The sequence below is a fragment of the Watersipora subatra genome, chromosome 8 (genome assembly GCF_963576615.1).
Source record: "Watersipora subatra chromosome 8, tzWatSuba1.1, whole genome shotgun sequence".
NCBI classification, from domain to species: Eukaryota; Metazoa; Bryozoa; class Gymnolaemata; order Cheilostomatida; family Watersiporidae; genus Watersipora; species Watersipora subatra.
The window spans coordinates 4247083-4274568 of NC_088715.1; the positions used below are offsets into that span (position 1 = coordinate 4247083).

The 27486-nt window shown below is 36.7% G+C and overlaps 1 protein-coding gene across 2 annotated transcripts in view; it reads right to left on the reverse strand.

Annotated features, from left to right (window-relative positions):
* The window catches only part of LOC137402126 (uncharacterized), a 298131-nt gene that overhangs the window by 12778 nt on the left and 257867 nt on the right, over positions 1 to 27486 (reverse strand). The window contains exons 1-5 of one of the 2 annotated variants that reach the window (XM_068088597.1): positions 4810 to 5264; positions 4565 to 4643; positions 4023 to 4174; positions 3471 to 3830; positions 1380 to 1543 (exon numbers count right to left, since the gene is read on the reverse strand). The exons of the other annotated variant lie outside the window; for it this stretch is intronic. Of the exons in view, the coding sequence (XP_067944698.1) occupies positions 1380 to 1543; positions 3471 to 3624 (318 nt within the window). The 5' untranslated portion in view covers positions 3625 to 3830; positions 4023 to 4174; positions 4565 to 4643; positions 4810 to 5264. Of the gene's footprint in view, positions 1 to 1379; positions 1544 to 3470; positions 3831 to 4022; positions 4175 to 4564; positions 4644 to 4809; positions 5265 to 27486 lie in introns of those variants that run through there. 2 annotated transcript variants of the gene reach the window in all.

Sequence of the window (27486 nt, forward strand, 5' to 3'; positions counted from 1 at the left end):
AGCTATATAAATATGTAACCTATCAAGTAAATTAAGTGGTATAACCTGAACATGGGACTGAATAAGAGCTCAAGAAACATAATATGACCAGAGAAACTATATGGAAATAATGGAAAACATTTTATACTTTATCAGCAATGTTTACTCAATGAATTACCAATGTATGTTATAGTAGAGTACTATTTGGAGTCGTGAAAGGTTGAAGTATTTACAGCTAGTAAATATTTGAGGATGTAAAATGAGTATTTAAACTCTGGGCAACAGCAACACAAATGGTAGCAACTTGGAACATAATAATCTGAAATATTAGTACACTGTGTTTATAATTGAAGTACTGATAACAACAAAGGTATACAGATACAACATACTGTACAATTACAAAAATACAGGCAGATGTACATTGGAAGAGATAAAGTGTTACCATTAAGAGGTGTTGCGCTCTCCTTAAAGATTGGCTTGCATCAAAATTCACATTACAGTTATTTGGTATCAAAAGATTCACCATATCTTACTCTGTTGTGTTGTAGGTGCCAAATATGTGAAAATGTGATTACAAGCTCTTAAAAGCTCAAAAACCAAAAGCCGCCGTAGATCGGAATCTGTTTATTTTTTTGACGTAGTCATAATATTTGGTTATTGTCTTGTCACGTGATGTTCTCACGGGAATAGAATGGCCAATAAAAAGCTCAATATCTAACTTACCGTAGCACTAGTTTATGACAAACACTTCGGCTTTTACCGAAGACCCCGTATCAAATATAGATGCTCGCTACGTTACAGTTTTGTTTCGACTTGGTCCAATCGTCAAGTAGTAATCTGAAAATGTGACCTAATACTTCGCAAAATAATTTTTGCAGCACTTTTCGATTATCACAGGTGACCAACAGGCTCGTCATGATTATCAGACAATGATATGTACTCCTTCGAGGTAAGGTTAAAGAATAAAATGAATCTTTACGGTAAGTTATAAGATATCAGTGCTAAAAGTGACAGCATTACAATGACGATAAAACAGACGCGTAAGAACAATAGACATGGCTTTATTGAATGCGTGAAGTATATTGAATTCGTGAAGTATATTTGAGAAAAGTTTTCGACGAATAAGGTTGCATGAAAATGTAAATAGAAACCATCTGCCACAACTTTGTCACATTTGAGCCGTTTTGGATAGAGAATCCAAACTACAACAGTGTCGTGTGGCTGCGATTAACTGTTCGTTATTGAGTTTTCAAGAGCTTGTAATCACATTCCAACATATTTTGCACCTACAACAAAACAGAGTAAGACATGGTGAATCTTTTGATATCAAATAATTGTAATGTGAATTTTGTTGCAAGTCAACCTTTAAGTTACTCAGAAAGGGCTCTGATGGAACTAACCTTGATAACAGTTGACAATACGGTTGAACTCTGAGTCTCGGTCATTTGTGAGTCAGGACTACTGGATAACATTCTCCCACGAGACACGCCTCCATCTTTCAAAGCCGTTTGCTTCTTCTCTAGAGTCTTAAAGGAGTATTTATTTATCCTGGATAGAGTGCCAGCTGTTAAAATGAGAAATTATCTGAAAAGTACTTCATTAAAACGTCTGATAACATAAGCATGTACCTATTCATTTGCAAATCTACATAGTAAGACAGCCATGATATCTGTTGTACTCTAAAATATGTTAGCTAATATTACCCCTACCTAATGGTATATCTACATAGTAAGATAGCCATGATATCTGTTGTACTCTAAGATATGTTAGCTAATATTACTCCTACCTAATAGTATATATACATAGTAAGACAGCCATGATATATGTTGTACTCTAAGATATGTTAGCTAATATTACTCCTACCTAATAGTAAATCTACATAGTAAGACAGCCATGATATCTGTTGTACTCTAAGATATGTTAGCTAATATTACTCCTACCTAATAGTATATCTACATAGTAAGACAGCCATGATATCTGTTGTACTCTAAGATATGTTAGCTAATATTACTCCTACCTAATAGTAAATCTACATAGTAAGACAGCCATGATATCTGTTGTACTCTAAGATATGTTAGCTAATATTACTCCTACCTAATAGTATATCTACATAGTAAGACAGCCATAATATCTGTTGTACTCTAAGATATGTTAGCTAATATTACTCCTACCTAATAGTATATATACATAGTAAGAAAGCCATGATATATGTTGTACTCTAAGATATGTTAGCTAATAGTACTCCTACCTAATAGTATATCTACAGAGTAAGACAGCTATGATATCTGTTGTACTCTAAGATATGTTAGCTAATATTACTCCTACCTAATAGTATATCTACATAGTAAGAAAGCCATGATATCTGTTGTACTTTAAGATTTGTTAGGTAATATTACTCCTACCTAATGGTATATCTACATAGTAAGACAGCCATGACTCATGTTGATTCTGTCAACTGTATAAACTCACTGGATATGCAGTGAGTTATACAGTTGGTGTACAAGCATTGTACAAGCATTTTTCCCTGATATGTAATATCAGGGAACAATGCTTGTACAACGGATGATGAGTAAATACTCATGATAGTGTATACCAGTACTAGACCAAGTGTATAAAATAGAGCTGCACAATGATCACATTAATTAAACGATTAACGGCGACCAATACAAATAAACGATTAACTGAGTTGGGCCAATTAATCTTCAATTAAAATGCAACCGAGATGATGATCTTGATGTGGTTCCTTTCCTTTATGCTGTTTAGTACCATACGTTAGTAATACTAACGTAGCAGGTTACTAGCATTTAATTTACTAACAAATAAATATGACAAGCAACCCTTTCTTACCAATAAATTAAACCACAATTATTTTGCACTCAACTATGAAAACACATGGAGTCGCTAACATTAAACTTGTTTATACAATACAATGCGCAAGCGCCGTGCCGATCTAGCTGTAAGCGGCCATGCTGTTAGTTGTTTGAACATGTTTTATGTAATAGCAACAAAAGTGATTTCAGTATTATTTAATACGTATCTTACAGTTTATTTTTGTTTATTTTTAAACAAAAATATGTATGTATGTATGTAGGAATTGTAGGAATTGTATGTAGGAATTGTATGTAGGAAGAGGGCATCTCTTTATTCAGATAATGTGAATAAACTGTGCTGCCTCAACTTTTGGCTGACTTAATTATAGACTTTCATAGACAGTTTTCATAATCATAATAATTATTACAATGTAACTTATATTCATTGTACATAACATGTACTACTGCTAACAATTGTCTAAAATATAATTAATCTATATGTAGCTGTATTATTTGCTTTTGAATATGCAGTTTTTGCTAGATTAATTCTAAGATTAATCGAAGATTAACTGGTTCAGACCAGTTATTAATCGCGATTAATTTTTATAATCGTTGCGCAGCTCTAGTATAAAGTCTAACAGATGCTATACAAACAGCAGCATAGACTAAAGAGAGACTTACCAGTGGAAGGGGCGGTAGGTTTTGATGACATCATCGTGTGATTTTTGGCAGCAACCGTGATACATCTTGAGGTATGGTGGTCGAGCTCTCCTTGGTTCATGTATATTGACTGACACCCCTTACATTCATACTTAGTGATCAACTGAGGAAGCATTTTATAGCATTAAGTAGAGCCTTAGAGAGACCAAGATTAGTGTTAACAGAGGGAGAAATTAATTACTGTCTCTAATAAAATATTAATTATTTACATGTCCCAATAGATAGATTAACAAACACTCCAGTAAACCAACTCAAACATATTGATGACAGTTGAGCCACAAACATCTATAATAATTATTTGAGTCCAAGTTTCTTTGTCTCCTTCTACAAAGAAAAACAAATATTTATGATAGATAGAAGGGTAAAGCTACCACATCTAACTAAAAAGTATAAATTCTATATCAATAATAGTAATTAATATAATATATAGACTTAAATCTCATTGAATGAAAGATTCACTTATAAGGTACAGGTGGTACCTTATAACCTCATATATGAACTAAACTCCCTTACATAAAATATACAGATGTGAACTCAAGGAGTAGAGGAGACTCGGTCTATTTCTGTTCAGCTGACAACTTAGTCTTTTTCTCTGCGTCTTTGTAGTACGGGTCTTTCTCAGCTAACTTAAACTCTCTAATCCGTTTAATTCTTGCCTGGGTTATCTACACAAAACAAAGTAACAGCTGCCATCATGAAGAGTAAATGAGCTTATCATGAGATAGTAGTTGCAGATCTTAACAATTGAAATCCAAACAGGAATGTAGGACATAAAGAGAGCAATAGTGAATAATTAACCATTTATTTAGAATAAACTAAGATTGTATAATGGTGTATCATCTCTATTACATCTCATCCCCTTAGTGAGACTGTAGCCATGTGGTGGTATATTGAGCTCACTTATGATAAAGAGGTACTGATTCATGCACTAAAAATAAACTGCCTCAAAATCTTCATAAATTCATGCTAGCTGATGTTTAACGCAATCAGAAAAGTCCTACAGAATAATTTGAAGAATCCTACACCAAATAGAGAAGTGGTTAAGAGTGACTAACCTTAGCCTCAGGATCTTCCAGAGGCCAGTGATTACGCTTGGGTGTTCGATCAAACCCGAGTCTCTCAGCACCGCTTGTTCTGAAATGAAGGCAATCAAAACAACTGGAGAGAAGAGAAGGGAAAGCATTAAAAATCTTTCCTGTCATCCTTAACATTATTATTGTCAAAAAATAATGCAGACAGCAAGTGCTATCGGTGAATATTACTTGTATGACTGCTGGTTAAACAATTACACAATACTCACATAAACCAGTATCCACATGCTAGAGTGGTGACAACAATTGCAGCAAAGGAACCATTGACCAGATGATGAACTTGGGTACCAGCGAGTCTTGCACGAGGGTTGAACTCCCGACCTTTTGGCTTTGGGTTACCAGACATATGTCCAGTCGATGTTGGCCTGCCTGTCAAACAATGCAATGTAGAAAGTTAAAAAGTCTAAATTCGTACTTTATCCCGATTAATTTCAGAGACTTGAGACTCTAAAGCAAATAAAACCGTTACAGATTCATATAATTCAGGCATCACGCCAGGCCTGCCAACTCTCACATATTGGGCGAGAGACTCATGCAATCACACCTAAGAAAAAATGAAAATGCTGACAAATTAGTAAGATTTTTGCCCCAATTTACACTTTATATATACTATCATTGATACATAAATTGCCCCAAATCTCAAAACCAAACCCCAAAACCAAATCTCAAGCATTGCCCCACTCTTGGGTTGGCAGTCCCTCATCACGCTATAGTGATGACCCAAACTTAATTTTTAAGAGATAATAATTTAATCGTTAAAATATTAACTATAGAATCGTGGTTCAATAAAAAAACTCGTTGGCATAGAAGTCACTGCCTAAGACAAATATTCTTATCTTCCAAGACTTCACTGCCAAATCAAACTTGGAATGTTTTCTTTCCTAAAATGTAAAACTGATGCTATTCAAACAACGATTGTGGAATGACTAAAAGCTCGCAGATAGCAGAACAGCGTAGCGACGAGGCTTTACAGATTTAATAGCTTTTATGAAAACTACGGCGTAAAAGGTCACTGCGCTTCTAGGTTGGCCGTAGTTGCGCAACTGTAATAAAAAAAATAGATGATAAGTACGACACTGAGTTTCCGCCATTGTCGATGCAGAACAAAACCCTTAAAATGGAAATGGTGGCCCTGAAAAGGGCCGAGGTGGTTGGTGGGACTACTGGCACTCAGAAGTCAATTTTGACCGGTGAGTCCAGTAGCCCGAGAGGGTCACTATCATCCCCGATGGAGTCTACTGATGGGCGGACGATCTTGGACTCCACTTCATGCCGTGGAGTAGGGCAAGCATCACGGGCTGGCCTCCAGTACGGCCTTCGGTCCTGCCGTGGCCTTTGGTAGCGTTGCCCTCGGTGATGGTGTTGGCGACGAGGTGAACACGCCCTCGGTCTCTGGGAGTCAGTCTGAGTAGACTGTGTTCTCCGGTGCTCAGCAGAGACGTGCGCATTCAGGAGAGGCTGAGTGGTGAACACCTCATCACAGGATGAGCAGCGGTGTCTGTGTACACGAGCGTGCCTCTGTAGGTCACGCTCCTTGTGGCAAGAAAAATCGCAAAAGGTGCACGAGTGCTTCATGCTTGTAAAAGCGAATGAACTGTAAATCAGTGTGTACCCGTATTTATAGATAGTCAGCATGCGTAAGAGAATTGATGACGTCTTTTCTAAGCCTATAATCCGGCAGCTTCAAATTGCTGACTCAATGGATCTATATTACGTTCGTCGCAATTCAGACAAATTTGAATAGTCATTTATAAGGCGCACGCTTAACACTTGTCCAATGTAGTGTATATGTATGGGTTATACTAGCAATGTTTTTATGTTAATCATTTATTACCATATTGTTCTAAGATTTGTATGTTACTATACAAACACTAAAAATTATTAATACTCGTATTGCGTGATTAGTTAGGGACAAATGTTATCGTTTTTGTATTCGAAATATGTTATTGTGGAATTGGTTGACCTAATTACTGTGCAGCCAATCAACTGTAGATTTTTCTTGGAATTGCTATATAACCTGTCAGTTTTATCATTGCTGGTGTGTTACTGCCTGGTACTGAGAGATATAACACCAATAAAGATACTGCGTTCTTTATAAGCTCTGTTTGATTTTCAAAAGCAAATAGGGTATAAAATTCTTGTCACTGGTTCTGCCTTTAGCATTGTGATATTAGCCAGCGTATCATAGCTGCTTTCACTATAAATGCTATTGACCGAACATCAAGAATTATTGCGCTTGGCTTGCTAGGGTGTAACAGTTGAGAGAAGTCACCATTGAGTCTGTTTATCGGCTCACCATCGAGTCTGTTTATCGGCTCACTTCCGAGTCTGTTTATCGGCTCACCCACGAGTCTGTTTATCGGCTCGCCATCGAGTCTGTTTATCGGCTCACTTCCGAGTCTGTTTATCGGCTCACCCACGAGTCTGTTTATCGGCTCGCCATCGAGTCTGTTTATCGGCTCCCCATCGAGTCTGTTTATCGGCTCGCCATCGAGTCTGTTTATCGGCTCACCATCGAGTCTGTTTATCGGCTCACCATCGAGTCTGTTTATCGGCTCACTCCGGAGTCTGTTTATCGGCTCCCCCATCGAGTCTGCTTATCGGCTCACCATCGAGTCTGTTTATCGGCTCGCCCTCGAGTCTGTTTATCGGCTCACCCACGAGTCTGTTTATCGGCTCACCCCCGAGTCTGTTTATCGGCTCGCCATCGAGTCTGTTTATCGGCTCACTTCCGAGTCTGTTTATCGGCTCACCCACGAGTCTGTTTATCGGCTCGCCCACGAGTCTGTTCATCAACTCATTGAGTTTGCGTGAACTCGCTCTTGAGTTGGGAGTTGGCTATCCTCAACGACCAGAATTTACTTCACATTTCACTGCACACACCTTGTCCTAAAGCAAGAGACAACTATTAAATGCTAGCATTAAATTACTGGTACAGCACGCGTATACCTCCTGACACTATAAATTCTAAACCATTGCTGTCTTAACTCATTTTTGTTATACCACCGCTAATCATACCTGCCAACTCTCACGCATTGGGCGTGAGACTCACGCAATCCCCCCAAAGAAAAAATGAAAATGCGTGAGAAATGCGTGAGATTTTTGCCCCAATTTCCACAACTTTATATATACTATCATTGATACATCAACTGCCCCAAAACCAAATCTCACGCATTGCCCCACTCTTGGGTTGGCAGGTATGCCGCTAATTATATTAGCATCCGAAAAATGCTTGACTTGACTGTATTCCTAAATATCTGGTGTGGTATGAACCACGTCAAACAATTATTGCCTTTATAAGTCAAAATATTATAAATTGACACTACAGTACTTTAAAAATAATTTTATTTTACACATTTCAAGATTCAAGACTCGTAGGGCATCTAAATACATTTCTATAAATGGCTATCACGCCGTAAATGTTACAGCGAGTCGATGTTCAATTTCGTTTTCGCTGGAAAACCAATTAAATTCTCTCGACCGTTTGCTAAACCATAGAAATATCTCCTCTGTCCTCCTTTGGCAGAGACTTTCACGAATCGTTGTTTTATTGTTATTGGAGCCGAAACTACGTTGAACGATCGGCAACGAAAAAATTGACTCGAGGAGTGTTCAATTCTTTGCCAGAATTGATTCCCTAAGGCAGAGATGGCCAAACTTTTTTGCTAGAAGGCCAAACTTTAGAAATAAATCAGTCAGATCTGCCAGAGGTTTTTTCTTTCATAACTATATGTATTTTCACATAAAACAATAGTGATTCAGGTAATGAACAAACGCAACGAACTTGCAAACAGAAGGTAAATTGTTATAAACGATATCTGTACACTAAAATACTAAATACAGAAACTTGTAATTATACATACACTAATGTAGTGCACACAAAGTATGTATTGGCACCAAAATTTTAATAACTGATGTAATTGGGTTTTAGCACTCAATTTTTTGTGTAGTCTGGATCTATTTGGCGACATGCTAATCTCAATGCTAAATAAAGGTGGCCTTGCATGAGGTCAGGTCGTTATTTAGATTTGATAAGGTTTATTTTGGAAAATGTGGATTTGCATAGATATGTTGATGACAATATTGTACTCAATCAAAGTGCCAGTTGAGTCACTTTAGGATATGATGCTCTTGTTCTGGCTCTGGTTTTAAACTCTGAGATCTAGATATTTTCTGTGGCTTGCAGGACACATAGTTTTATCTGCATGGCAGCTAATGACAAGTCAATAGGAAGTTCACTTATGGCCAATGCCCAATCATCATCTATTCTAGCAACCAAAGGCACTTCAATTGTGTTGGAGCCACAGTTGTGTTGGACATCAATGTCCTCCTTTCATCTCAAAGAAATGTAAGGCAAAGAAAATCCTGCAATCTGCTCAAATGTCACTTATGAAACTTGTAAATAATGATAGCTGCAAATCAAATGGCTTCACAAATGAATGAAGGTCAACTATTGATTTGTCCGTTCCTTTAAGACTTAAATTGAGTATGTTGAGGAACCTGCATATGTCAACCAGGAAAGCCATATCAGTCATGTGACATGTGGCTCTTTCCTTTTGAGCATGTTAACAAACATCTCAGCGCTTAAGCCACATGCAGACCAGTTTTCAGTCTAACTCTACTTAGCCAGTCTCCGGTCAAACTCCACTGGGTAGCTTTTGGTCAAATTCACCCCGGCCAGTTTTCAGTTTTACCGTTCCGGCCCTTGTCTTCGCTCCAACTCTTCGAAGTCAGCTTTTGGTCCAATTCAGCCTGGCCAGCTTTTGGGTCCTCTAATATCGGGCTCAGTCTTCGACCCAATACAGCGTACCCCTTTTTAGCCGGGGTTGTGATTACACCCTTATTAGTATTATGTATTTTTATTACTATGCTAAGGGAAGAGGCAGGATTTATTAATGATTAAGTGTCTATATAGCTGTACCAGGTTATGAGTAAGGTTATGCGTCTACGGGTGCAATAGGACTAGACACAATTCTTGGAGGTTTAATAGGTTATTTTATTACACGTGCCAGTTTTTGGTATACACCGTAAAAGCTAAAATAAAAGTCACAATGTTATGAGTAAAATTCGTAAAAATCGGCAAGAATGCGATAAAAAATATGTTATAAAAAAACTGATTAGTAATTACCTCTTGCCCTTTATTGGTCTGGTACGGCTAGGTTTATGTTAGCTTATAACTACTGTGCGAGTTGTCTCGTTGTAGTGGTTTCTAACTAATAAGTAATAAAGAAAACAGATTTTTAAGAGATATAAATACACAAATAGTTGAAGTTGGTTGAAAAGAAAATAGCAAAAGAGAAATTTGATGATATATTAAATAGTAAATACCTTGTACTTAAGAATAGAGTAGTATAGTTGTCTAATTCACGGTATATTAACACAACCAAAATACAGAGACCGGTGTGACCAACTGATCTGCTCTAGATGAAAAGCGTAGAAAAACCTAAGCCGTTCTGCATGACTCACCCAGAAAACGGCAGTGGAATTATCGGCCGACACCGCATCGCCCCGTGACCAGACGCATCGCAACAGCGAAGACGCACCCCAGCCAAAGCACTTCACTACACCATCCACTTGCGCAGACTCAGCATTGTTAGCTTCGTTAAGGCATAAATGTTGATGTATTTAGAGTCACAAGGTTGATTTGTTTTTCTTTTTATTAACTAAGTTGAATAGAAGGGTTGAATAAACGGTCCAATATATAAAGCTGTCCTTTACACTCTCCCCGGAAATTTTTTTTGGAAGGAAAGATTTCAAACTCGAGTCAGTATGGTCAGCTAGTTTAGCAGACTTTCTATCTCCGTAGCTCGTTTGATGGGTTTACCTCGCCTATGTAATTGAGTGTTCCCTCGCTCTTTTAGCTCTTCCGTCATGGCTTTCGATCATCTCTGTTACTTTAGCCAGCTTCTACCGGTTTCGTAGTGAGTTTGCATCCGTCACAAAAACGATGTCACCGACCTTTAGTGGCTCTTTCTCATCAGTCCGTTTCTGTCTATGCTGCAGGGTTTGCAGATGTTCCAGTCTCCATTTCTTCCAGAGGACGTTGGCCAAATGTTGTATTCTTCGCCACTGTTCTCAAGAGTAGTCATCTGCGTCTTTGAAGTCCCCTAGTGGTGGTAGGCAAACATCTAATTTTAAGTGCAGCAGGTGATTAGGTGTGAGAAGGTGGCTGTTGGGGTCGTTCAGATCTTCCACTGTGAGCGGTCTGCTGTTTATGATGTTGGAAGAGTGTTCGGAGAGAAGAACTAGTGAGCTGTGCGTGTCTTTCCTGGATTAGTCCTTCTAGAGCCTGTCTCGCTGTTCTAATATGTCTTTCCCAAACGCCTCCCATGTGATTTGACGATGGGGGTGTTGAAAAGAAATTCACATTCAAACTTTGTTGCTAGTTTTTTGTGCAGCTCTTCATTTATCTCAGCCAGGCTTTTTTTCAGTTCCGTCTGTGCACCTCTGAAATTAGTGCCCTTGTCTGGCTATTTGGCATCTGAGTGAGTTCAGAAACGCATCCGTGGTCAAATCGTCTAACATTTCTATGTGGACTGCTCGAGATGTTGGACATGTAAACAGCAGTCCGTAGCGTTTCACTTCACGGCGTCTATCTTTGACGTAAAACGGCCCAAAACAGTCCATTCCAGAGTAGTAGAATGGTGTGGCTGGTTCCGTTCGTACGGCTGGTAGGTCCGCCATTTTTTGAGTCTCCATATTCTCTCTTAGTTTCTTGCATGTTATCCAGTATCCATTATGTCGTATTGTAGCAGTTGTCAGTCCTCTTCCAGAGTGACAAGTTAGTTGATGATAGTACTGTATGATCAAATTTTTGATGTGGCATGTCTTTGGCAGAATTGCTGGTTGTTTTAAGTCATTGGTGAGAGGGGTAGAATATTTCAGCCTTCTTCCTACGCGTACGATACCATCGTCATCCATAAACGGGTCTAGCTGTTTGAGATGTTCGTTCTCCAGTCGACTCTGGGCTGTTTTGATGATTAGCCTGATAGCCTTTTCTCTCAGTTTGTTTTTTCTTATGTATGGCAGCCCTGATGAATACAGTGAGGGTGTTGATTAGCGTTTCCCATTTAGAGTATCACTCCATCATCCCTAAAAGCCTAAGTGTTTCTTTTACAGAGGTGGCGAGGCAGCGTGTATCTTGATGTCTGACTGCTGAAGGAAATCTGGTGGATTAATCCAATGTGGAATTATGTCCTTCACTTCAGAACTCCTGGATGTGTGGTCGGCAGGGTTATTTCCAGATGCTATGTGGGGCCATTGTGTAGGTGTTGACACGTCTCGAATTCGCTGGATACGATTTGTTACGTAAACTTTGAATTTTTTCGCATCATTTGAAATGTAGTTCAGCACAATCATAGAATCACACCAGTAGTGTGTGGCAGTGTTAATAGGCAGGAAGTCTTTCAGCTTCCTTAAGTACACTCACTAGTTGTGTGGCAACAACAGCAGCTTGAAGTTCCATGAGCGGAATCGTGATCACTTCGTGATCGAGGAACACTTTACTTCCCCTTCTTGGCTTATCTGTCTGAGGTAGGCACATGCACCATAGCCGGTGGTGCTTGCGCCCGAAAAGCAGTGTATTTCACTTTTAGCAGCATCTTCCTCTATCATGGTAAGTAGTATAGTGAGAGCAGATCTACACACCTATGCACTTAAAGTTGGATTTTGGGTACATTTTAGCCCGAGAACCTCGGAGAATAGTGTTGTCTGATGGAAAGTTTGGGGGGGGTAGGTGTGTGAGTGTTGGGAGCTAAGGTTATGAAGTTTGAGAGGAATTGTGGGAAGGATGCGGTGCTGGTCGAGAGGAATTGTGGGAAGGATGAGGTGAAGAGGGCGATGGTTTCGGGTTTCGATGCGATGGGTTTGGGGTTCGGGTGTCGACGAGTTGAGCGATCGATCGTCGAATGGTTGGGGTCGGGTTGGCGACCGGTGGGGTGAACGGTGTTATGTCGTTTCGGTTGAATGAACGCTGATGTTGGACGAGTTCGGGCGTGTCTATTCGTGGAATCGGTTAAGTCTCCCTTCGTTATAAAACTCTTTAAAGATGAGTAATAAAAAAGGGGAAAGTCGAATGAATTATTCATTAGGAAAAATTTCTTTTGAGAAGACATGAAGAGTCTTTATAGAAAACTAGATGATATAATTCAAATTTCTCCAATACTATTTATTAGTTTTTGGATTTTTTCCGGTTAACGGTGAATTTTTACGAAATTTAATTCAATTTGAACATAACCCCTCGGATTGAACTTATGGTATAGCTAGTTATGAAATTATTCAAAGGTTGGGAATTACTGAACGACTTGTTCAATGGGCTAATCCATCTTCACGATCAGCGAGATATTGTGTAGGCAACTCAGCTCGTTCAAACTTTTGTGGATGGAGATCAATGCCTATTAAGTTTGTTTGTTATCATCCACAATTCGAAGAAAATAATGGTAGATTTACAGCTCCAATTAATTCTTCCACTACTCGATCCACCATCAGAACTACACATACATCCAGAATTCCTACCACCACCACAACTACACTCGCTAGTACAATTCCTACTACCACCACAACTACACTCGCTACCATCATTCTAGCAAGTGGAATCACAACTCTTCCATCATCTGAAAATCTTAAGGAAAATATAACTAATACCCCTCCAAGTAATAAAGAAAGAGGCTATGGAAATGAAAGTTTTTCTGTAGACAAATTACAGGATGTCGAAATTTTTTATCATAATCACATGCTGCTGCTAAAGTTGTAATCTAATTTTCATGCTTTCCTAAATTTTTATTCCACAATGAAAATGATATGTGAATATTGTATTGATTTTATTTTAATAATAGTATCTTAAAATATACAATAAAATATAAATTCTCCATCTTTGGAGATGAAGATTTTATTTCTAAAGGTTCTATTGATTTGCATATATATTCATTCAGAAAAAAAAAAAAAAAATCTTCTTTTATAAATACTAATTGTCAGTTTTCTGTGGAGATGAAGAGCTTGTCACTTCAGAATATTGTAATTCTTTCTTATCGAGAAAGAAGTATGTGCTGCTTGACTCGCTTTTCTCATCATCTTCTTTTTGTTTTGCATCATCACTGTTTAAATATATAAAACATTGAGGAATGAGAAAGGATGAAATAAATGGATAACTATATATCTTTGGTTTTAAAATTCTCAAAATCTACTTACCAAAATATACATTGAGCTAAGCCATCGTATACGTCTTGTCCACATGTGCAGGAAGGTAATCTGTCTATAGGATAATCCAATGGTAAATCCAATTGCAACTCCGTTTCACTATTTTGAGAGGTTGTTTCTTTCGAGATGTTTTTTTCATCACTTTCCTCACCATCTTCTTGATACCTGTTTAATTTTTTGAAAATCCATTGAAAATTGAGAAAAGATGATGTATATAAAATGAATAATTATATATTCATATAAAACTTTAGAATTTAAAATTTCAAAATGTACTTACCAATGTACACATTGTGCTAATCCATCATATACATGTCCACATGTACAGGAAAGTAGTCCGTGTGTACAATATTCCCATGGTGTAGCCCAAATTTGAAGACAACTATCTGTACATTTCCCTTCTGACATTTTACCCTTCTCAGAATTCTGTTAGCTTATGAAGAGTGTTATGATAATAATGATTTGTTCTCGATTGCTTTTATAAAGTTGAGCATCTGTAAAACGCTTGAGTGAGTTTAATGAAAATTTATAAATAGATTACAAAACATTTCTCTATGCTTACAATTTCGCGAAAATGAATTTCGCGAAATTTCACATTATATATATTATATAGTCAACTTTCGCGAAATTGAATTTCGCGAAAAGTGAATTTCGCGAAATTGGATTTCGCGAAATTTCACATCATATATATTATATAGTCAACTTTCGCGAAATTGAATTTCGCGAAAAGTGAATTTCGCGAAATTGGATTTCGCGAAATTTCACATCATATATTATATAGTCAACTTTCGCGAAAATCTGTTTGCTATTTTCGCCTCATTAATTCCTTTGGACACACCCATCATTCTTCAATTCACTATATAAGCATTGCATGATCTGATGGAATATTCTGCCTCATTAACCATCTCTTGATGCCTACTTATATTTGAGAATTTGGGTCGATCGAGCGTTGATACCATAAGGCTTGTATGCTTCAGCTAGAATTCGGTTAGTCGGCTACTCGCGATTAAGTCCGTTGAGTGTCGCTGTTTTCAGGGGCTGTTGTGTGGACAAGCGCCTTGGCATTCGACCTGATTGTTTTCCTAGGTTTACCTATGGAATTCTCCTGTTTGGTTTGGCTTAACCATTCCATAACAGCCTCTCGACCAGTAAATAGATGAAGATGATGAACTAGTAAAGAGGCATACATGGATTAATATGTGGATTATTTTGAGGATAACTCCAACTCAGCGTGAGTATATCAATATATAAAACTTATATCAAAAATGTTACGTTATTGAATCATTGGCTTTGCCGTTTCCGGTTAGTGCATGCGCACGCAGTTCTGTTTTTATCCTCGAGGATGCGTTACACGTTTTTCTAATGCTCTTGTATTGTATTCCTTATTCACATGTACTATTGTTCGTTATTCATAATATACGTTCTACAGCATTAACTACACACATATTCAACAAAAAAAGTAAATAACATTCGGTTGTATTTTTTACCAAGTTTATTTCGATATAAAGTATATATGTATATTCAATTGTAAAATATAGAAAAAAATTTTATGTCAGTTCTTCTAGTAATTTAACAATTTGGGAAGTTCCTTGAATATGTACATTGTCAATACCTTCATTTTCTTCGTTATTAAGACTTTTACTAATTTTTCCATTCCAATCATATCTATCTAGTATAGTTTTTCGAACTACATGATCTCGTGTATCTTTTTCAGAAATTTTTAGCATAACTGTTAGAAAATCTTCTATTGAACATCCTCTGCTCCAAAAATATTGCAAAGAGAAGACAGTAATCTCCACATGTTGTTGAAAGAAAACCTTGGAGTAGAACATCATTCCATTTAATTAACTTTATTCCAGAAAGTTTTAAGATTTGAGCGACATCTGGATATGTTGAAGGATCTCGTCCTGTTGAATCGAAATAATTAATTTCGGATTTTGTTCGAATAACTCCTATCCAGTGTTCTCCTGGTTGATAAGAATAGTGTGTGTTAAAAATATATATTCCTTCATTCGATAAAAATTGTTCTATAAATTCATTTCTTGCACAGACAGCAAAAAAATGATTATTAGTCATGTGATCTTGGGAAAGAACATCGAAAATATTTGCTGTATTCATCCTTAGAATATGCTTCCACCACTGAGTCGAACGCTAAAGTCAGAAGCGATTTCCATCATTCCATCTTTTTGTATATATGTATTAAGATAGACATTTTCTGGTGTTGCAACCCGAAAACCGATATCGATTGTTAGTGAAACATGTCTCATTAAATGAAATCCTTCGGATGAGAGATCTCCTGTCAAATCGAAAGCGTATATTGCAAGTCCAGTTTCATATTCACTCAGTCCAATTCCACTTCCTTCAGAAGAAAGATCTTTTCCCATTGCATTTAGAAGTTGTACATATGGTCGAGTATACATTCTATTTACAAAATTTGGAGTATATCGTTTTCCAAAAGGTAGTCCATCAATTTGTAGTTCTACATGACTCACATCGTAATGACCAAATTTGAAAGGATTACGATTGTATGATCCATTTTCTCCATCGTGTGATGAAAGTGAAACAAGTATTAAATTTGGTCTAAGTGTGTTATCAGCAATTTTTATTTGAGTATGGGTTAATCCAGTATTCACATTATAAGATCTGGTGTATACCCGAGAAAGAGGATACTTTGCATTAACACCATTAAGTAGTTTTTCGTTATGTAACAGCTGAATTGTTTGGTTGATTTTTAATTTTCGAAGATGAAGTACACATTTCGTCAACTTTACTTTTCCCCCTCCTCCAGGAGTAGCTGTTGCTGCCATCAAACAATAACTTGGTTTACTTCGGTCTAGTTCTAATTTACAATTCAATCCTGGAATGAGATATCTTTCCTGTTGAAAAATGCTAAGATGGAGTCGTCCAAAAAACTCAAATGAGTTTGAACCTCTAATAAGATTCTTTCTTGCTGTAGCCGCACTATTATCGAATTCCGCACCATCTTTTGCAAGATTATCATCTTGAAACCATCCTTCTGCTTTTAATTGGTATTGTTTTGCTTCTCTGCTATTATTGAGAAGGGTTTCTATGAACGATCTCATAGGATAATCACTTGAATGTTCAACAACAGATCCATTAATTTTGAATGTTGCTGTTTTGATTAGCGAATGAAAAAACGCATCCCCTGGTACAACATTTACATTAGCAGCAGTATTGTCTAAATTGGAACCATCGTCCTTGACTACTTTTCCTTCGATTTGCAAATATGAATTACTTAAATCGATATAGTGATCTACATCTCCAGGTATTTCAATTGGCCCATATTCACTGAGACGTGACGGAGCTAATTCACTATAATATCCGCGCTCCACCGAACTATGTGTGCCTGGAACATCAAATATACCCAAACTTTCGTTTATCGTAAAAGGAGAACCCAATATTTTTAAACCTGTTGAACCAATCTCTCCAGAACTCATCTTTCACTATTGATGTATGTCAATGAAATGAACTAAAAAATATTGAGATAATAATATATAAAGCATTTTCAAATTTAAAAAAATATTTGGAGTGGCTTTTCTCCGTCGCTTTGCAGGTTTGCTACGGTTATTTAATTTTCTTTTCCCAGGTTTTCTAACTCTTGGAATTACTACTTCATCTGTTTCTTCTTCTTCTTTTGGTCTCTCTACCATGTTATTAAGATAATTGGATGCAGCATCTAACCCTTTTTTCCCTAATGAGATAGCCGTTTTTTTTGCTAGAGGCGCAACAGCTTTTGCTAATTTTTTAAATATTCCTGATAGTCGTCCATTTCCCATCACTCTCTTTCCTTTATATGGTGTCAATCCGCCATTTCCTGATTGATTAGACGTGTAATATTGAATGTAAAAGTTTTTTGAGTCTTCTGGAGTATATGGAATTAATATGGAATTCATTGTTTCTTTCTGAAATGAACCGTTAGTATAACCTTCCCTCCATCAAATGGTACTTTTTCTCCATCATCACTTGTTATAAGGGTCTCTATCACATCAGTAGAAATTTTATCCACTTCAACGTAATGCGCTTGACTGAATTCTGTATAAACTCGAGAGAACTTCTTTCCACTTACTGGGACAACTCGTAGCAATCGTACATTTGCATCTCCAACGAGTCTGTTACTTACAATTGATGAATATACGTATAATGATGTAAATCCATAGTTGATATCCGGAGATGTGATGTTTCCGTGTTTTCCCACATTATAAGTTATCTTCGGATCTAATCCTAAGATATTTGCGAAATCTTGTGAAAACGAAACCTGAACACTCGAATCTCTTACATACAACATAGATTTGTTGGATACTTTGTCGTATTCGAATTCTATAGTTGGATGGAGATTGAAGGGTTTTAGAACATCATGAGTTCGTTGAATTACTTCATCTATATCTTCGTATCTTCCATTTCCAATTTTTATGTCGAAACGACGAAATCTCCCATTAAGTTCCGCTTTTGTGATGCTTATTATTCCTTCTACATTTGGCCAATTATTTAAAAACGATATATCTTTTAGAGCAACTTCCCATTGTCCTTCTGTAAAATCTACATATCTGGCTAGTCTAACTGTAAAGTTTGAATTAGTATTTTTAGGAAAGTCACTAAAACTAGCATCAGAAGGAAGAGTTACGAACTCCGACATTTTCAATTCTTTCAATGAAGTTCAATTCCTTATCATCCTCTTTTATTTAACAAAATCTCTTTCATTGACCCAGCTATTGAATGAATCAGGATATCCCATCCATTTAACGAGTATTTCCTTTGTTCTTCCTCGTTTCCGAGATTTGAGAATTTTCTCAATTCGAAAAAATGCGGGTTTTTTTACTTTCTGTAGTTCATCTTCATAAAAAGTTCCATCAACCGGTTCGTTTGCTAAATCACGTAATTTATAGATAATCGGTCTTTCAAAATCAAGCACTTCTGTAATTTGAAAAACTTCAACTGTCCAATTTATTGTGAAACCTCTTTCGAAAACTGTTCTAGCTTTACTAATACGAACGTAATCATCAATATTGAATTTGGGAGTACTGTCAGAACTATATTCTCCATTTTCATAAATCCTATTCCAGATTCTTTCTTGATTTTCATAATTTACATCATTCGGTTTTATTCCTAATGTTGTGTGAATAGTATTGTTATATGCTTTTACCATTTGTGGTAAAACATCAATATATCTACGATCATCCGAATATGTCATGAATCTATACATCTTCACCCGTAATGTTTTGTTGAATCGTTCTATGATGGAAGCTTTAATTGTCTCATTCTCAGATGTAAACCATTTTACTTTATTTTCTTTCAAAACTTTTTTGACATCTCGATTATTAAACTCTTTTCCTTTGTCTGTTTGAAAAACTCTATAATTAGTTCCATCCAATACTTTTTTTAAGGCTTTTGCTACCAATATACCTGATTTGTTAACAAGAGGCTCTACCCATGCTTTTCTTGAAAAAACATCAATCATTGTAAGTAAAAATGTAATTCCATCATTTTCAGCTCGATGAGATCTAACATCCATTAAATCAGCCTGTAATTGTTCACCAACTCCTGCAACAATTGTAGGTCTTCTTCTAAATTTCGTTTTTATTTGTTTGTGTAACGTATAAGCATCTTCACCACTTAACCAATCTCTAACTTCTTGTTCGCTTTCTTTTCTCCGAAGTGCTTCATTCAGTTTTCGTGCTCCACCTAATGAAGATGGTAGATCCGGGGTATAATAGAATTCATTTAGTAAGTCGTCCATTTTCCTCTTGTTCCTACATAAGGTTTTCGTGAAGACGATCTATTCGAATTGGATTTTGATTTATTTGATAAATTCGAGTTCGACTCCTTGATAATTTTTTCAAATAAGTTATATTGTTTCTCAAATGAACTTGGAGAAAAGGGAGAAGATACAATTGAACTATCTTTAACTCGAATCTTTCTTTCAAGAAGATTTCGTAAGTTCTCAGGTTTAATCTCTCCTGTAGATCCTGTTATTTTCCCGGTTAAAGAATCATAATTTCCAGACTTTTTCAATTTTTCCAGAAGATTTTTCGCTTTAGTTCGATCCTGAATCGAACCGAAGTCTTCAACTATTGAAGAAATGGAATAAGATCTAGAAGAATTTGACGATGGTTCTTCTTCGTTTAACTTCGGTGGTAATAATGTGTCTTCTTTTTTTGGCAATTCTTTTAAAACTGTAGAGTCTTGAGACGAATTATCTTCGGGTAATTCAGGTGTATCTTTCTTTAGAGTTTCTTTTGAATTTTGTGGAGCTGAAGGTGTTTGTGACATCATTGAAATCGGATTTCGAATAGTCGGAGACTGTTGAATTGGATAACTCCGAATTGAATTCATTTCATCTAAAAAAATTTGAAGTTCAGCTGCATACAAATTAACTTTGTTATAGTCTGAAATAGTGTTATCGTTATTAATTTGACGCATCCTATCTCTGGTCTTCTTAACCTTACTTACTCTTGGATTTTCTAATGGATTGAAACGAAGTGACGAACTATAGCCATCATTGATAATTTTTGAATCCTGTTGACTTTTAAATTGGTTCCTTTTGTACTCGTCTTCAGAAACCAAAAAAAATTTTTTTGTATACTTAGGAAAGCTCATCTTCCTGCTGAATGATTAATACAAGTTGAGGGATGGCTTTATAATCCGTTTCAATAATCCTTTTCCGTTTTGCAAAATCTTTCGTTTATATTTAAGAGGTTTGTTTTCATCGATAATATTCATCAACTCCTTTTTATGTTGACTCAGAGAATGGTATTGATTTTTCGTTAAAGGTACATTCCCATATATAATATTTTTAACAATTTCAAGTAATGTTCTAATTACTTCTTCTTTCATATGAGGTAAAGCAGAACTTGCAAGTTCATCGGTAAGACTGTTCAGTATTTGCAGAATTACTCTGTTTTTTTTCATTCTCTTAGAAAGTGGAGAATTATCCATGATAACTTAATTATTTTCTTCTTCGTGTTTTAAACAATCCTCCGAGCAATGGTTCAACTAATCCTGGGAGTATAGCACCCGCGATCGGACCTAGTAAAGCCGATAAAAACCCTCCTTTTTGCAAAAGTTGTTTCTTTTCCAAATTCGATGTTCTAGGACTAATCAGTCGAGCGATGTTTTTACTTTGTCGACTCAAAGCTTTATACTGAGCATCAGTTAGTCGTTCTTTTCTTTTAATGAGTAATTTCACACAATCAATAATTGCTAAAATTAAATCCGTTTTAGCATTTTTAATAATCGATTGTTGAGAAGAAATAGAATCTCCAACTAGAGATAATAAAGTTAGTAAATTTCGTTGAATTCTTTTTGTTTCAGCCATATCTATGTGATAATTTTAGTGATGTTATAGTAATCACTCAGAGGAAGATACAGAAGTGGTATGGTGAATATTTAAAGAGAACTTGGAATATATACTTGTTTTATTTAATTATGGAATACAAATCAAAATCGTTTGCTTAATTAGGCTTATAAATAATCATAGGCGTAGAGTCAACAGGAGGGAAATTTCCCATAATTCTCATTGTATCATCGGTTTCTTGTCGGAGGTCCAGTCTCATGAAGGAATATGGTGAAGATGTTGCATCTCGGTAGGATTCCTGAAAATATTTAACTTGTCCAGGAAAAACTTGTTTTCCTAAAAATGTGATTGATGTAGAATCCCTGGGGTTTTTTCCTATAAAAAAATAGTGACTATTCAGCGAAATTGTTCTAAGTTTACCAAAGAATAAGTTTTGTGTAATAGTAAAAATACTAATATTTAGATGGTGACTTTCTCGAGTATACAAATTGTTAGCCATCTTGATATTTGATGATAATTCCTCCATTAGATCATCAATGATCATCCATCTATTTTCTCCATCTTTGGGAAAAGTACTCGGATCTTTCAATCCTTCATGAAATTCCACTCCTTTCATATCCTCAAAAGCTTCCTGCCATATTCCATAGCAATATATAATTTCGATTGGAGGAGTAGATATTAATTGAGATTGTTCAATCAACCGTTTAACGAGTTGAGTTTTTCCTGATCCTGTTGGTCCTGTTATCATAGATGTGAAAGGAGAATGTAACCTCACATCAATTGATTGTAGTCCGTCTTTCTCCATGTTTTGATAATTACTAACATTTGAAGTTTTCATTTAAACTAATTATAATGATGAGGAGATGTTTCAAAAATCATACTTTCATTATTCACAAAATTTTGAAAAAATACTTCTACATAGTTCACAGTAGCATTCATCTTTTCTCCTGTAATCCGAATAAAAAAATATTCAATCAAAGATGAAGCTACAGTTATTGCAAGTAATATTAAAACCACTCCAAAAAATTGAAGCAAACTTTGTCGAAGCGGTTTTGATGTAGATTTAGTGATGTTATCAAAATGATTATGTAATAATACAGCCTCTTCAACTAATCCATCTGTTTCATCTTTTTCTTCTTCACAAGAATTGTAAACTTTAGAATTATCCTTATGAATAGTTTCCATAATTTTATATTCCTTCTAGTTGAACTTCTCAATGATATAATGTTCATATATATAAAACTCTTAACTTATAAATAGTGAATGGACAGTTAATCGATTCCACGAATAGACACGCCCGAACTCGTCCAACATCAGCGTTCATTCAATCGAAACGACATAACACCGTTCACCCCACCGGTCGCCAACCCGACCCCAACCATTCGACGATCGATCGCTCAACTCGTCGACACCCGAACCCCAAACCCATCGCATCGAAACCCGAAACCATCGCCCTCTTCACCTCATCCTTCCCACAATTCCTCTCGACCAGCACCGCATCCTTCCCACAATTCCTCTCAAACTTCATAACCTTAGCTCCCAACACTCACACACCTACCCCCCCAAACTTTCCATCAGACAACACCATTCTCCGAGGTTCTCGGGCTAAAATGTACCCAAAATCCAACTTTAAGTGCATAGGTGTGTAGATCTGCTCTCACTATACTACTATGGTAGATCTTACTATACGTAGTTCCGCCATATCTTGTAGTCCTCTTGTCCACTTGTGCCACATTGGTGTCAGTTCAGATGGTAGTTCACTCTCCCAATCAGCTTTGCGTCTACACAGCTCCTGTAGTATTTGCTTTCTCGTAATGATGAAAGGTGCTAGAAACCCTAGCAGATCATATATTGAAGCTATCAGGGATAGTATTTCTCGTTTAGTTTGCATCTCCATAGAGACCGGTATGGTGAAATGAAAGGTGTCCGTTTCTACACACCAGAGTACTCCTAATGCTCTTTCTGGTTATGTTGGAGTAGTAGTGGTTATAGTGGCTTCCTGCAGGTTTTGTTATCTTTCTGAAGTGGGAATAGTTTCCAGCACTTCTGGTGAGTTTGTTACAAATTTGTGTAGTCTGATATTGCCTTTCTTGCAGAGATCTCTGGCTGATTCTATAAGCTCATTTGCTTCTTGCTCACTACTGACCGATAACAATCAGTCATCCACATATAAAGATTGTTGGATGAAGTCTGCAGCTTTCGGATGTGTGTCTTGGTGTTTCTGTGCCAGATATCTCAGTTCGAATGGGGCGCAACCAGGTGAACATTTAGTGCCGAAAAGGTGCACAGCCATGCAGTATACCTTGACTGTCTCCATTTTGTCATTCCACCACAGGAATCTGAAGTAGTCTGTCATGCTCTGCCACCCGATACTGATAAAACATTTTCTCGATGTCCCACATGATGGCAATCTTCTTTGCTCTGAATCTCAGAAGCACTCCTAATAATCCGTTCAGGAGTATAATCCGTTGCTGACCAACTGATCTTCTCTAGATGAAAAGCGTAGAAAAACCTAAGCCATTCCGCATGACTCACCCAGAAAATGACAGTGAACTTATCGGCCGACACTACATCGCCCCTTGACCGGATGCATCGCAACGGCGAAGGCGCACCCCAGCCAAATCACTTCATTGCATCACTCACACGCACTGACACAGCATTGTTAGCTTCGTTAAGGCATAAATGTTGGTGTATTTAAAGTCACAAGGTTAATTTGTTTTTCTTTTCATTAACTAAGTTAAATAGAAGGGTTAAATAAACAGTCCAATATATAAAGCTGTCCTCTTTACAGTCTAGATCTGTATTTTAATGGTAAGGAAGTGACACACAAGCAGTATGATCTAATAATACCTCAAGTCAGTATAACTATACAAGTAAAACTACAATGGATAGAATTAATTATTTTAAAAAATACACTGAGATGGTTTCACCAATTAAGTTCAACACAATGGTTGGTCTTCTGATATAGCTGACGGTGGAGTGTTAGTAGAAGAACTCACAAGCTTTTTGTATGCATTCATTTTAGCTTGTTCACTTCTTCTTTCCAACCATTCTATTTTTATATAAAAGCGCAATACCTAAAGAAAGAGTGTTCTGAATAGTGTAGATTTCTTTATAAAATTTATACTTTGTATTATAGAAGTTTTAGGATGATCAGGTTCATCTTTATGCTGAATCCAGTAACAACACCATACAAGTACTTTACATTTAATTATACAACACTGAAATGGTTAGTCACTCCTCTTACTCTTAAACCCTTATTTTGCACCAACCGAAGAGTATTAGTGTTTTTATGCTGATCCAGATCTCATACAATTTCACATTTACAAATTCCACGCACTCAGTTGAAAAAGGCATAGTTATTCATTTTCAAGAAGTTAAACCCTCTCATGTTCCCGGTTGAGGGCACATTTGATAAGCATCAGCTGCCGCTGACACTCCTGAATTTGTGGTACGTGCACATTGAATCTTCAGTTTAATTGTAGAGTCTCTCCAAGTTATGTAATATGATCTGTTTGTTGGCAGAATGTATGGTTTATATGGTTGTCTGGTACTGGTCTCTGTCACAAACGCAGAATTCACCAGTAGACCTGTAGTTGTTTCCCCATTAACAAAAACTAGTACCCTGGCAGTATGGAGGGACATAAGAGATGGTCAGGTGTAATAACCGTATGTACAGCTAATCCGGAATGCCAGTGGGTGGTCATTGGCACAGTTGTTGATGTGTCCGTCATTCGTGCAGAAAGTTGTAAGTACAAATCGCGTATGATGTAATCTTTTTTCCAAAAGACTCATCCATCTACGGCTCTTATCATAGTAAAGAGATTTAATAGAGTTTAGTTGGTGACTGAATCGTGTATCTAGAGCAGTAAGTACTCACCAATACCAGACACTACTACTAACTTCTGCATTAGCAATGTATGCAACATCCTTTTGAATACCTTGTCCAGCTACAAGACTACTTCGTATACAGTTCTTATCATCCATTCAGGTCCTACTAGGTATTGGTAATAGCCTTGGTTGTAGCCTATTGCATCCTCATTTATCTCTATATTACTGTTTTGTTTCTAGAATGTTCTAGATGGCTACCAACTGTTTATAAGCTGTCATCAGTGCCATGTATGAACCCGCTATCCTGTTTCCAGCTACCTTATTTATTCTGGTAGTTAGAAAGCAATGCCAGATAGATAAGTATTTGGGTTCAGACCTAGCAACTAGATATGCATATGATATACTCATGTTATCTCCATATCCTGTATTGTTCTCTGTATTGCATCATCTTGATACTCCCCAGTGATCATCCACTCTTAGAAATACAGAAATGTGTAAAGTTATTGTATCTCCATGACAACCTCAGTAACATCATCAGTATCAGACTCATATTAAAGATGGTAGACCCTCGACACCCTGAACTTGTAATACTATAATAATATATCTGTTTAGCTGAATATTTACTAATCCATCATATATCCAGAGTTATAGGTGTGTGACTGGAGTTGTCAGACCATGTATAACCTTTATCAATTCCAATAATAAGCTGATTATTTGCATTATCTCAAATAAACTTTAGGAGTTTAGGGTCTTATCAACATGGTAGTTGTGTTAGTATTATGGAGAGTTGTCTTCACATTATTATATGTATCAGTGGTCTTCCTAATCACCATAGCTTTTTAGCAGCATAGTAGTTGTCAAACTGTTAGGATCTAAGGCTCATCCATAATCTTATATAAATATAAATACTATTATCATTCGTAGAGGCTTCATACCAGAATATACCATAACTAGTGAATCTCAACCTGTCTATGCTGGTTACATACACCAACAATTGTATGTAGTATCAACATATTCATTATTCAAGATGGTGACACGTACATTTTAAACACTAGACTATTATTAATTTTTCCCTTGTAATACTACGCACCGGCCAGGTTGAATTTAGAGAATCATTTTATAATTTCATGGCTCATATTTTTATTACATCCATAGATTTATGTTGATCACTTGCATTGTATGTAATTGGTTTGAGTTAGGTGTTGTTATGTTATGGTGAGCACATTCTTTGTTACTTCTAAGTTGCCACTTTATAGCCTGTGATTCACACTTTACATAAGACATTGCACAGGATATCACTTGTATCATGATTCTAATGCTTCATTTTACTAACCTGTTACTTGTCAGTTACAGGGTACAATCAATAAACTGTTACCAAAACATTAAGAACCATCCTACTAACATAGTAGCAGTTGACTGAGAACTATGGAGCAGACTATCACCACTACGGAAGGTAAACACACAACGGTTAAGTTTAAGCTCTCCTCCATCTGCAGCCAGTTAAGTAAAAAACTCAGACTATCGTGTGACCAATCACACGCTACTTTCTTAGAACTTCATTTTGAAAACAGTGAATATGTTCTGTCTGATCAACAATATTCTGATCACTGTGTGGTCAACAGGCTAAATTTAGATGACTATCTCAACCAGGTTAGGGGCGTATACAACAAAGCCATCAAACTTTATGTTACAGCTATATCTCAGCCTATGTCTCGCGATAGTCTTGCAATCAAAAGGTATTATATGATTTTTTTCCCATATGATAAAACCACACCGGAGCAGTATTCTCATTTTCCTAAGGTAGTTGCAGATCATTTAGGTGTATGTAAGGAGTTGTGTTCCCTCTTTAGTACCTTTCCTTGTGAAAATGCTAATTCTTACACAGCAGAAATGGAGGATTGTATACTTAGACTAGATAGCAACTCAAATCAGATAAATCTCATACAGTCCATTAAAATCAGTACATTTTGATAATCAATCTGTTATGATAACTTGAGTGCATAGATGCCACATCTATTACTCAGCCTATCACAGGATATGGTAGCTCCTTGATGCTAAGTACCTGGATGTGAGTTTGAATATTCAATCCATCTTTTAATCCATCTATACTTCAATCCATGATGATCTACGTAAGCTAACAGCTGTGAAATAAGATAATCTTAATGTGTTCATACAGTTTGTCTACCAAGTCAAATCCTGCTACTCAAAACTAGCCGATGTCAGACAGCTCAGTTATTAAGATAAATCAAGACAATCAAGATAAAACTACCATAATTCTTCTACAAGGTGCGCATGGTTGGAATCTAAATGTTGCACATGTATCTCATCACGAGCCCCTCTGCATAGGCAGGCAACTGAAATCACCTTAGCTACCCAACAACATTATTAGTAGTTATCCCCCTTGCGAGTACTTTGTTACTTTCCTTTGAAGGGTGTCCAGCACCAGCTCACACCACTCCATTCATCACAGCGGAATAGTGATGCAGAGCGATACAACTGTACAATCTGTGAGACTGCAAGAGCCATGATTGTTAAGTTTGTACTATCAAAG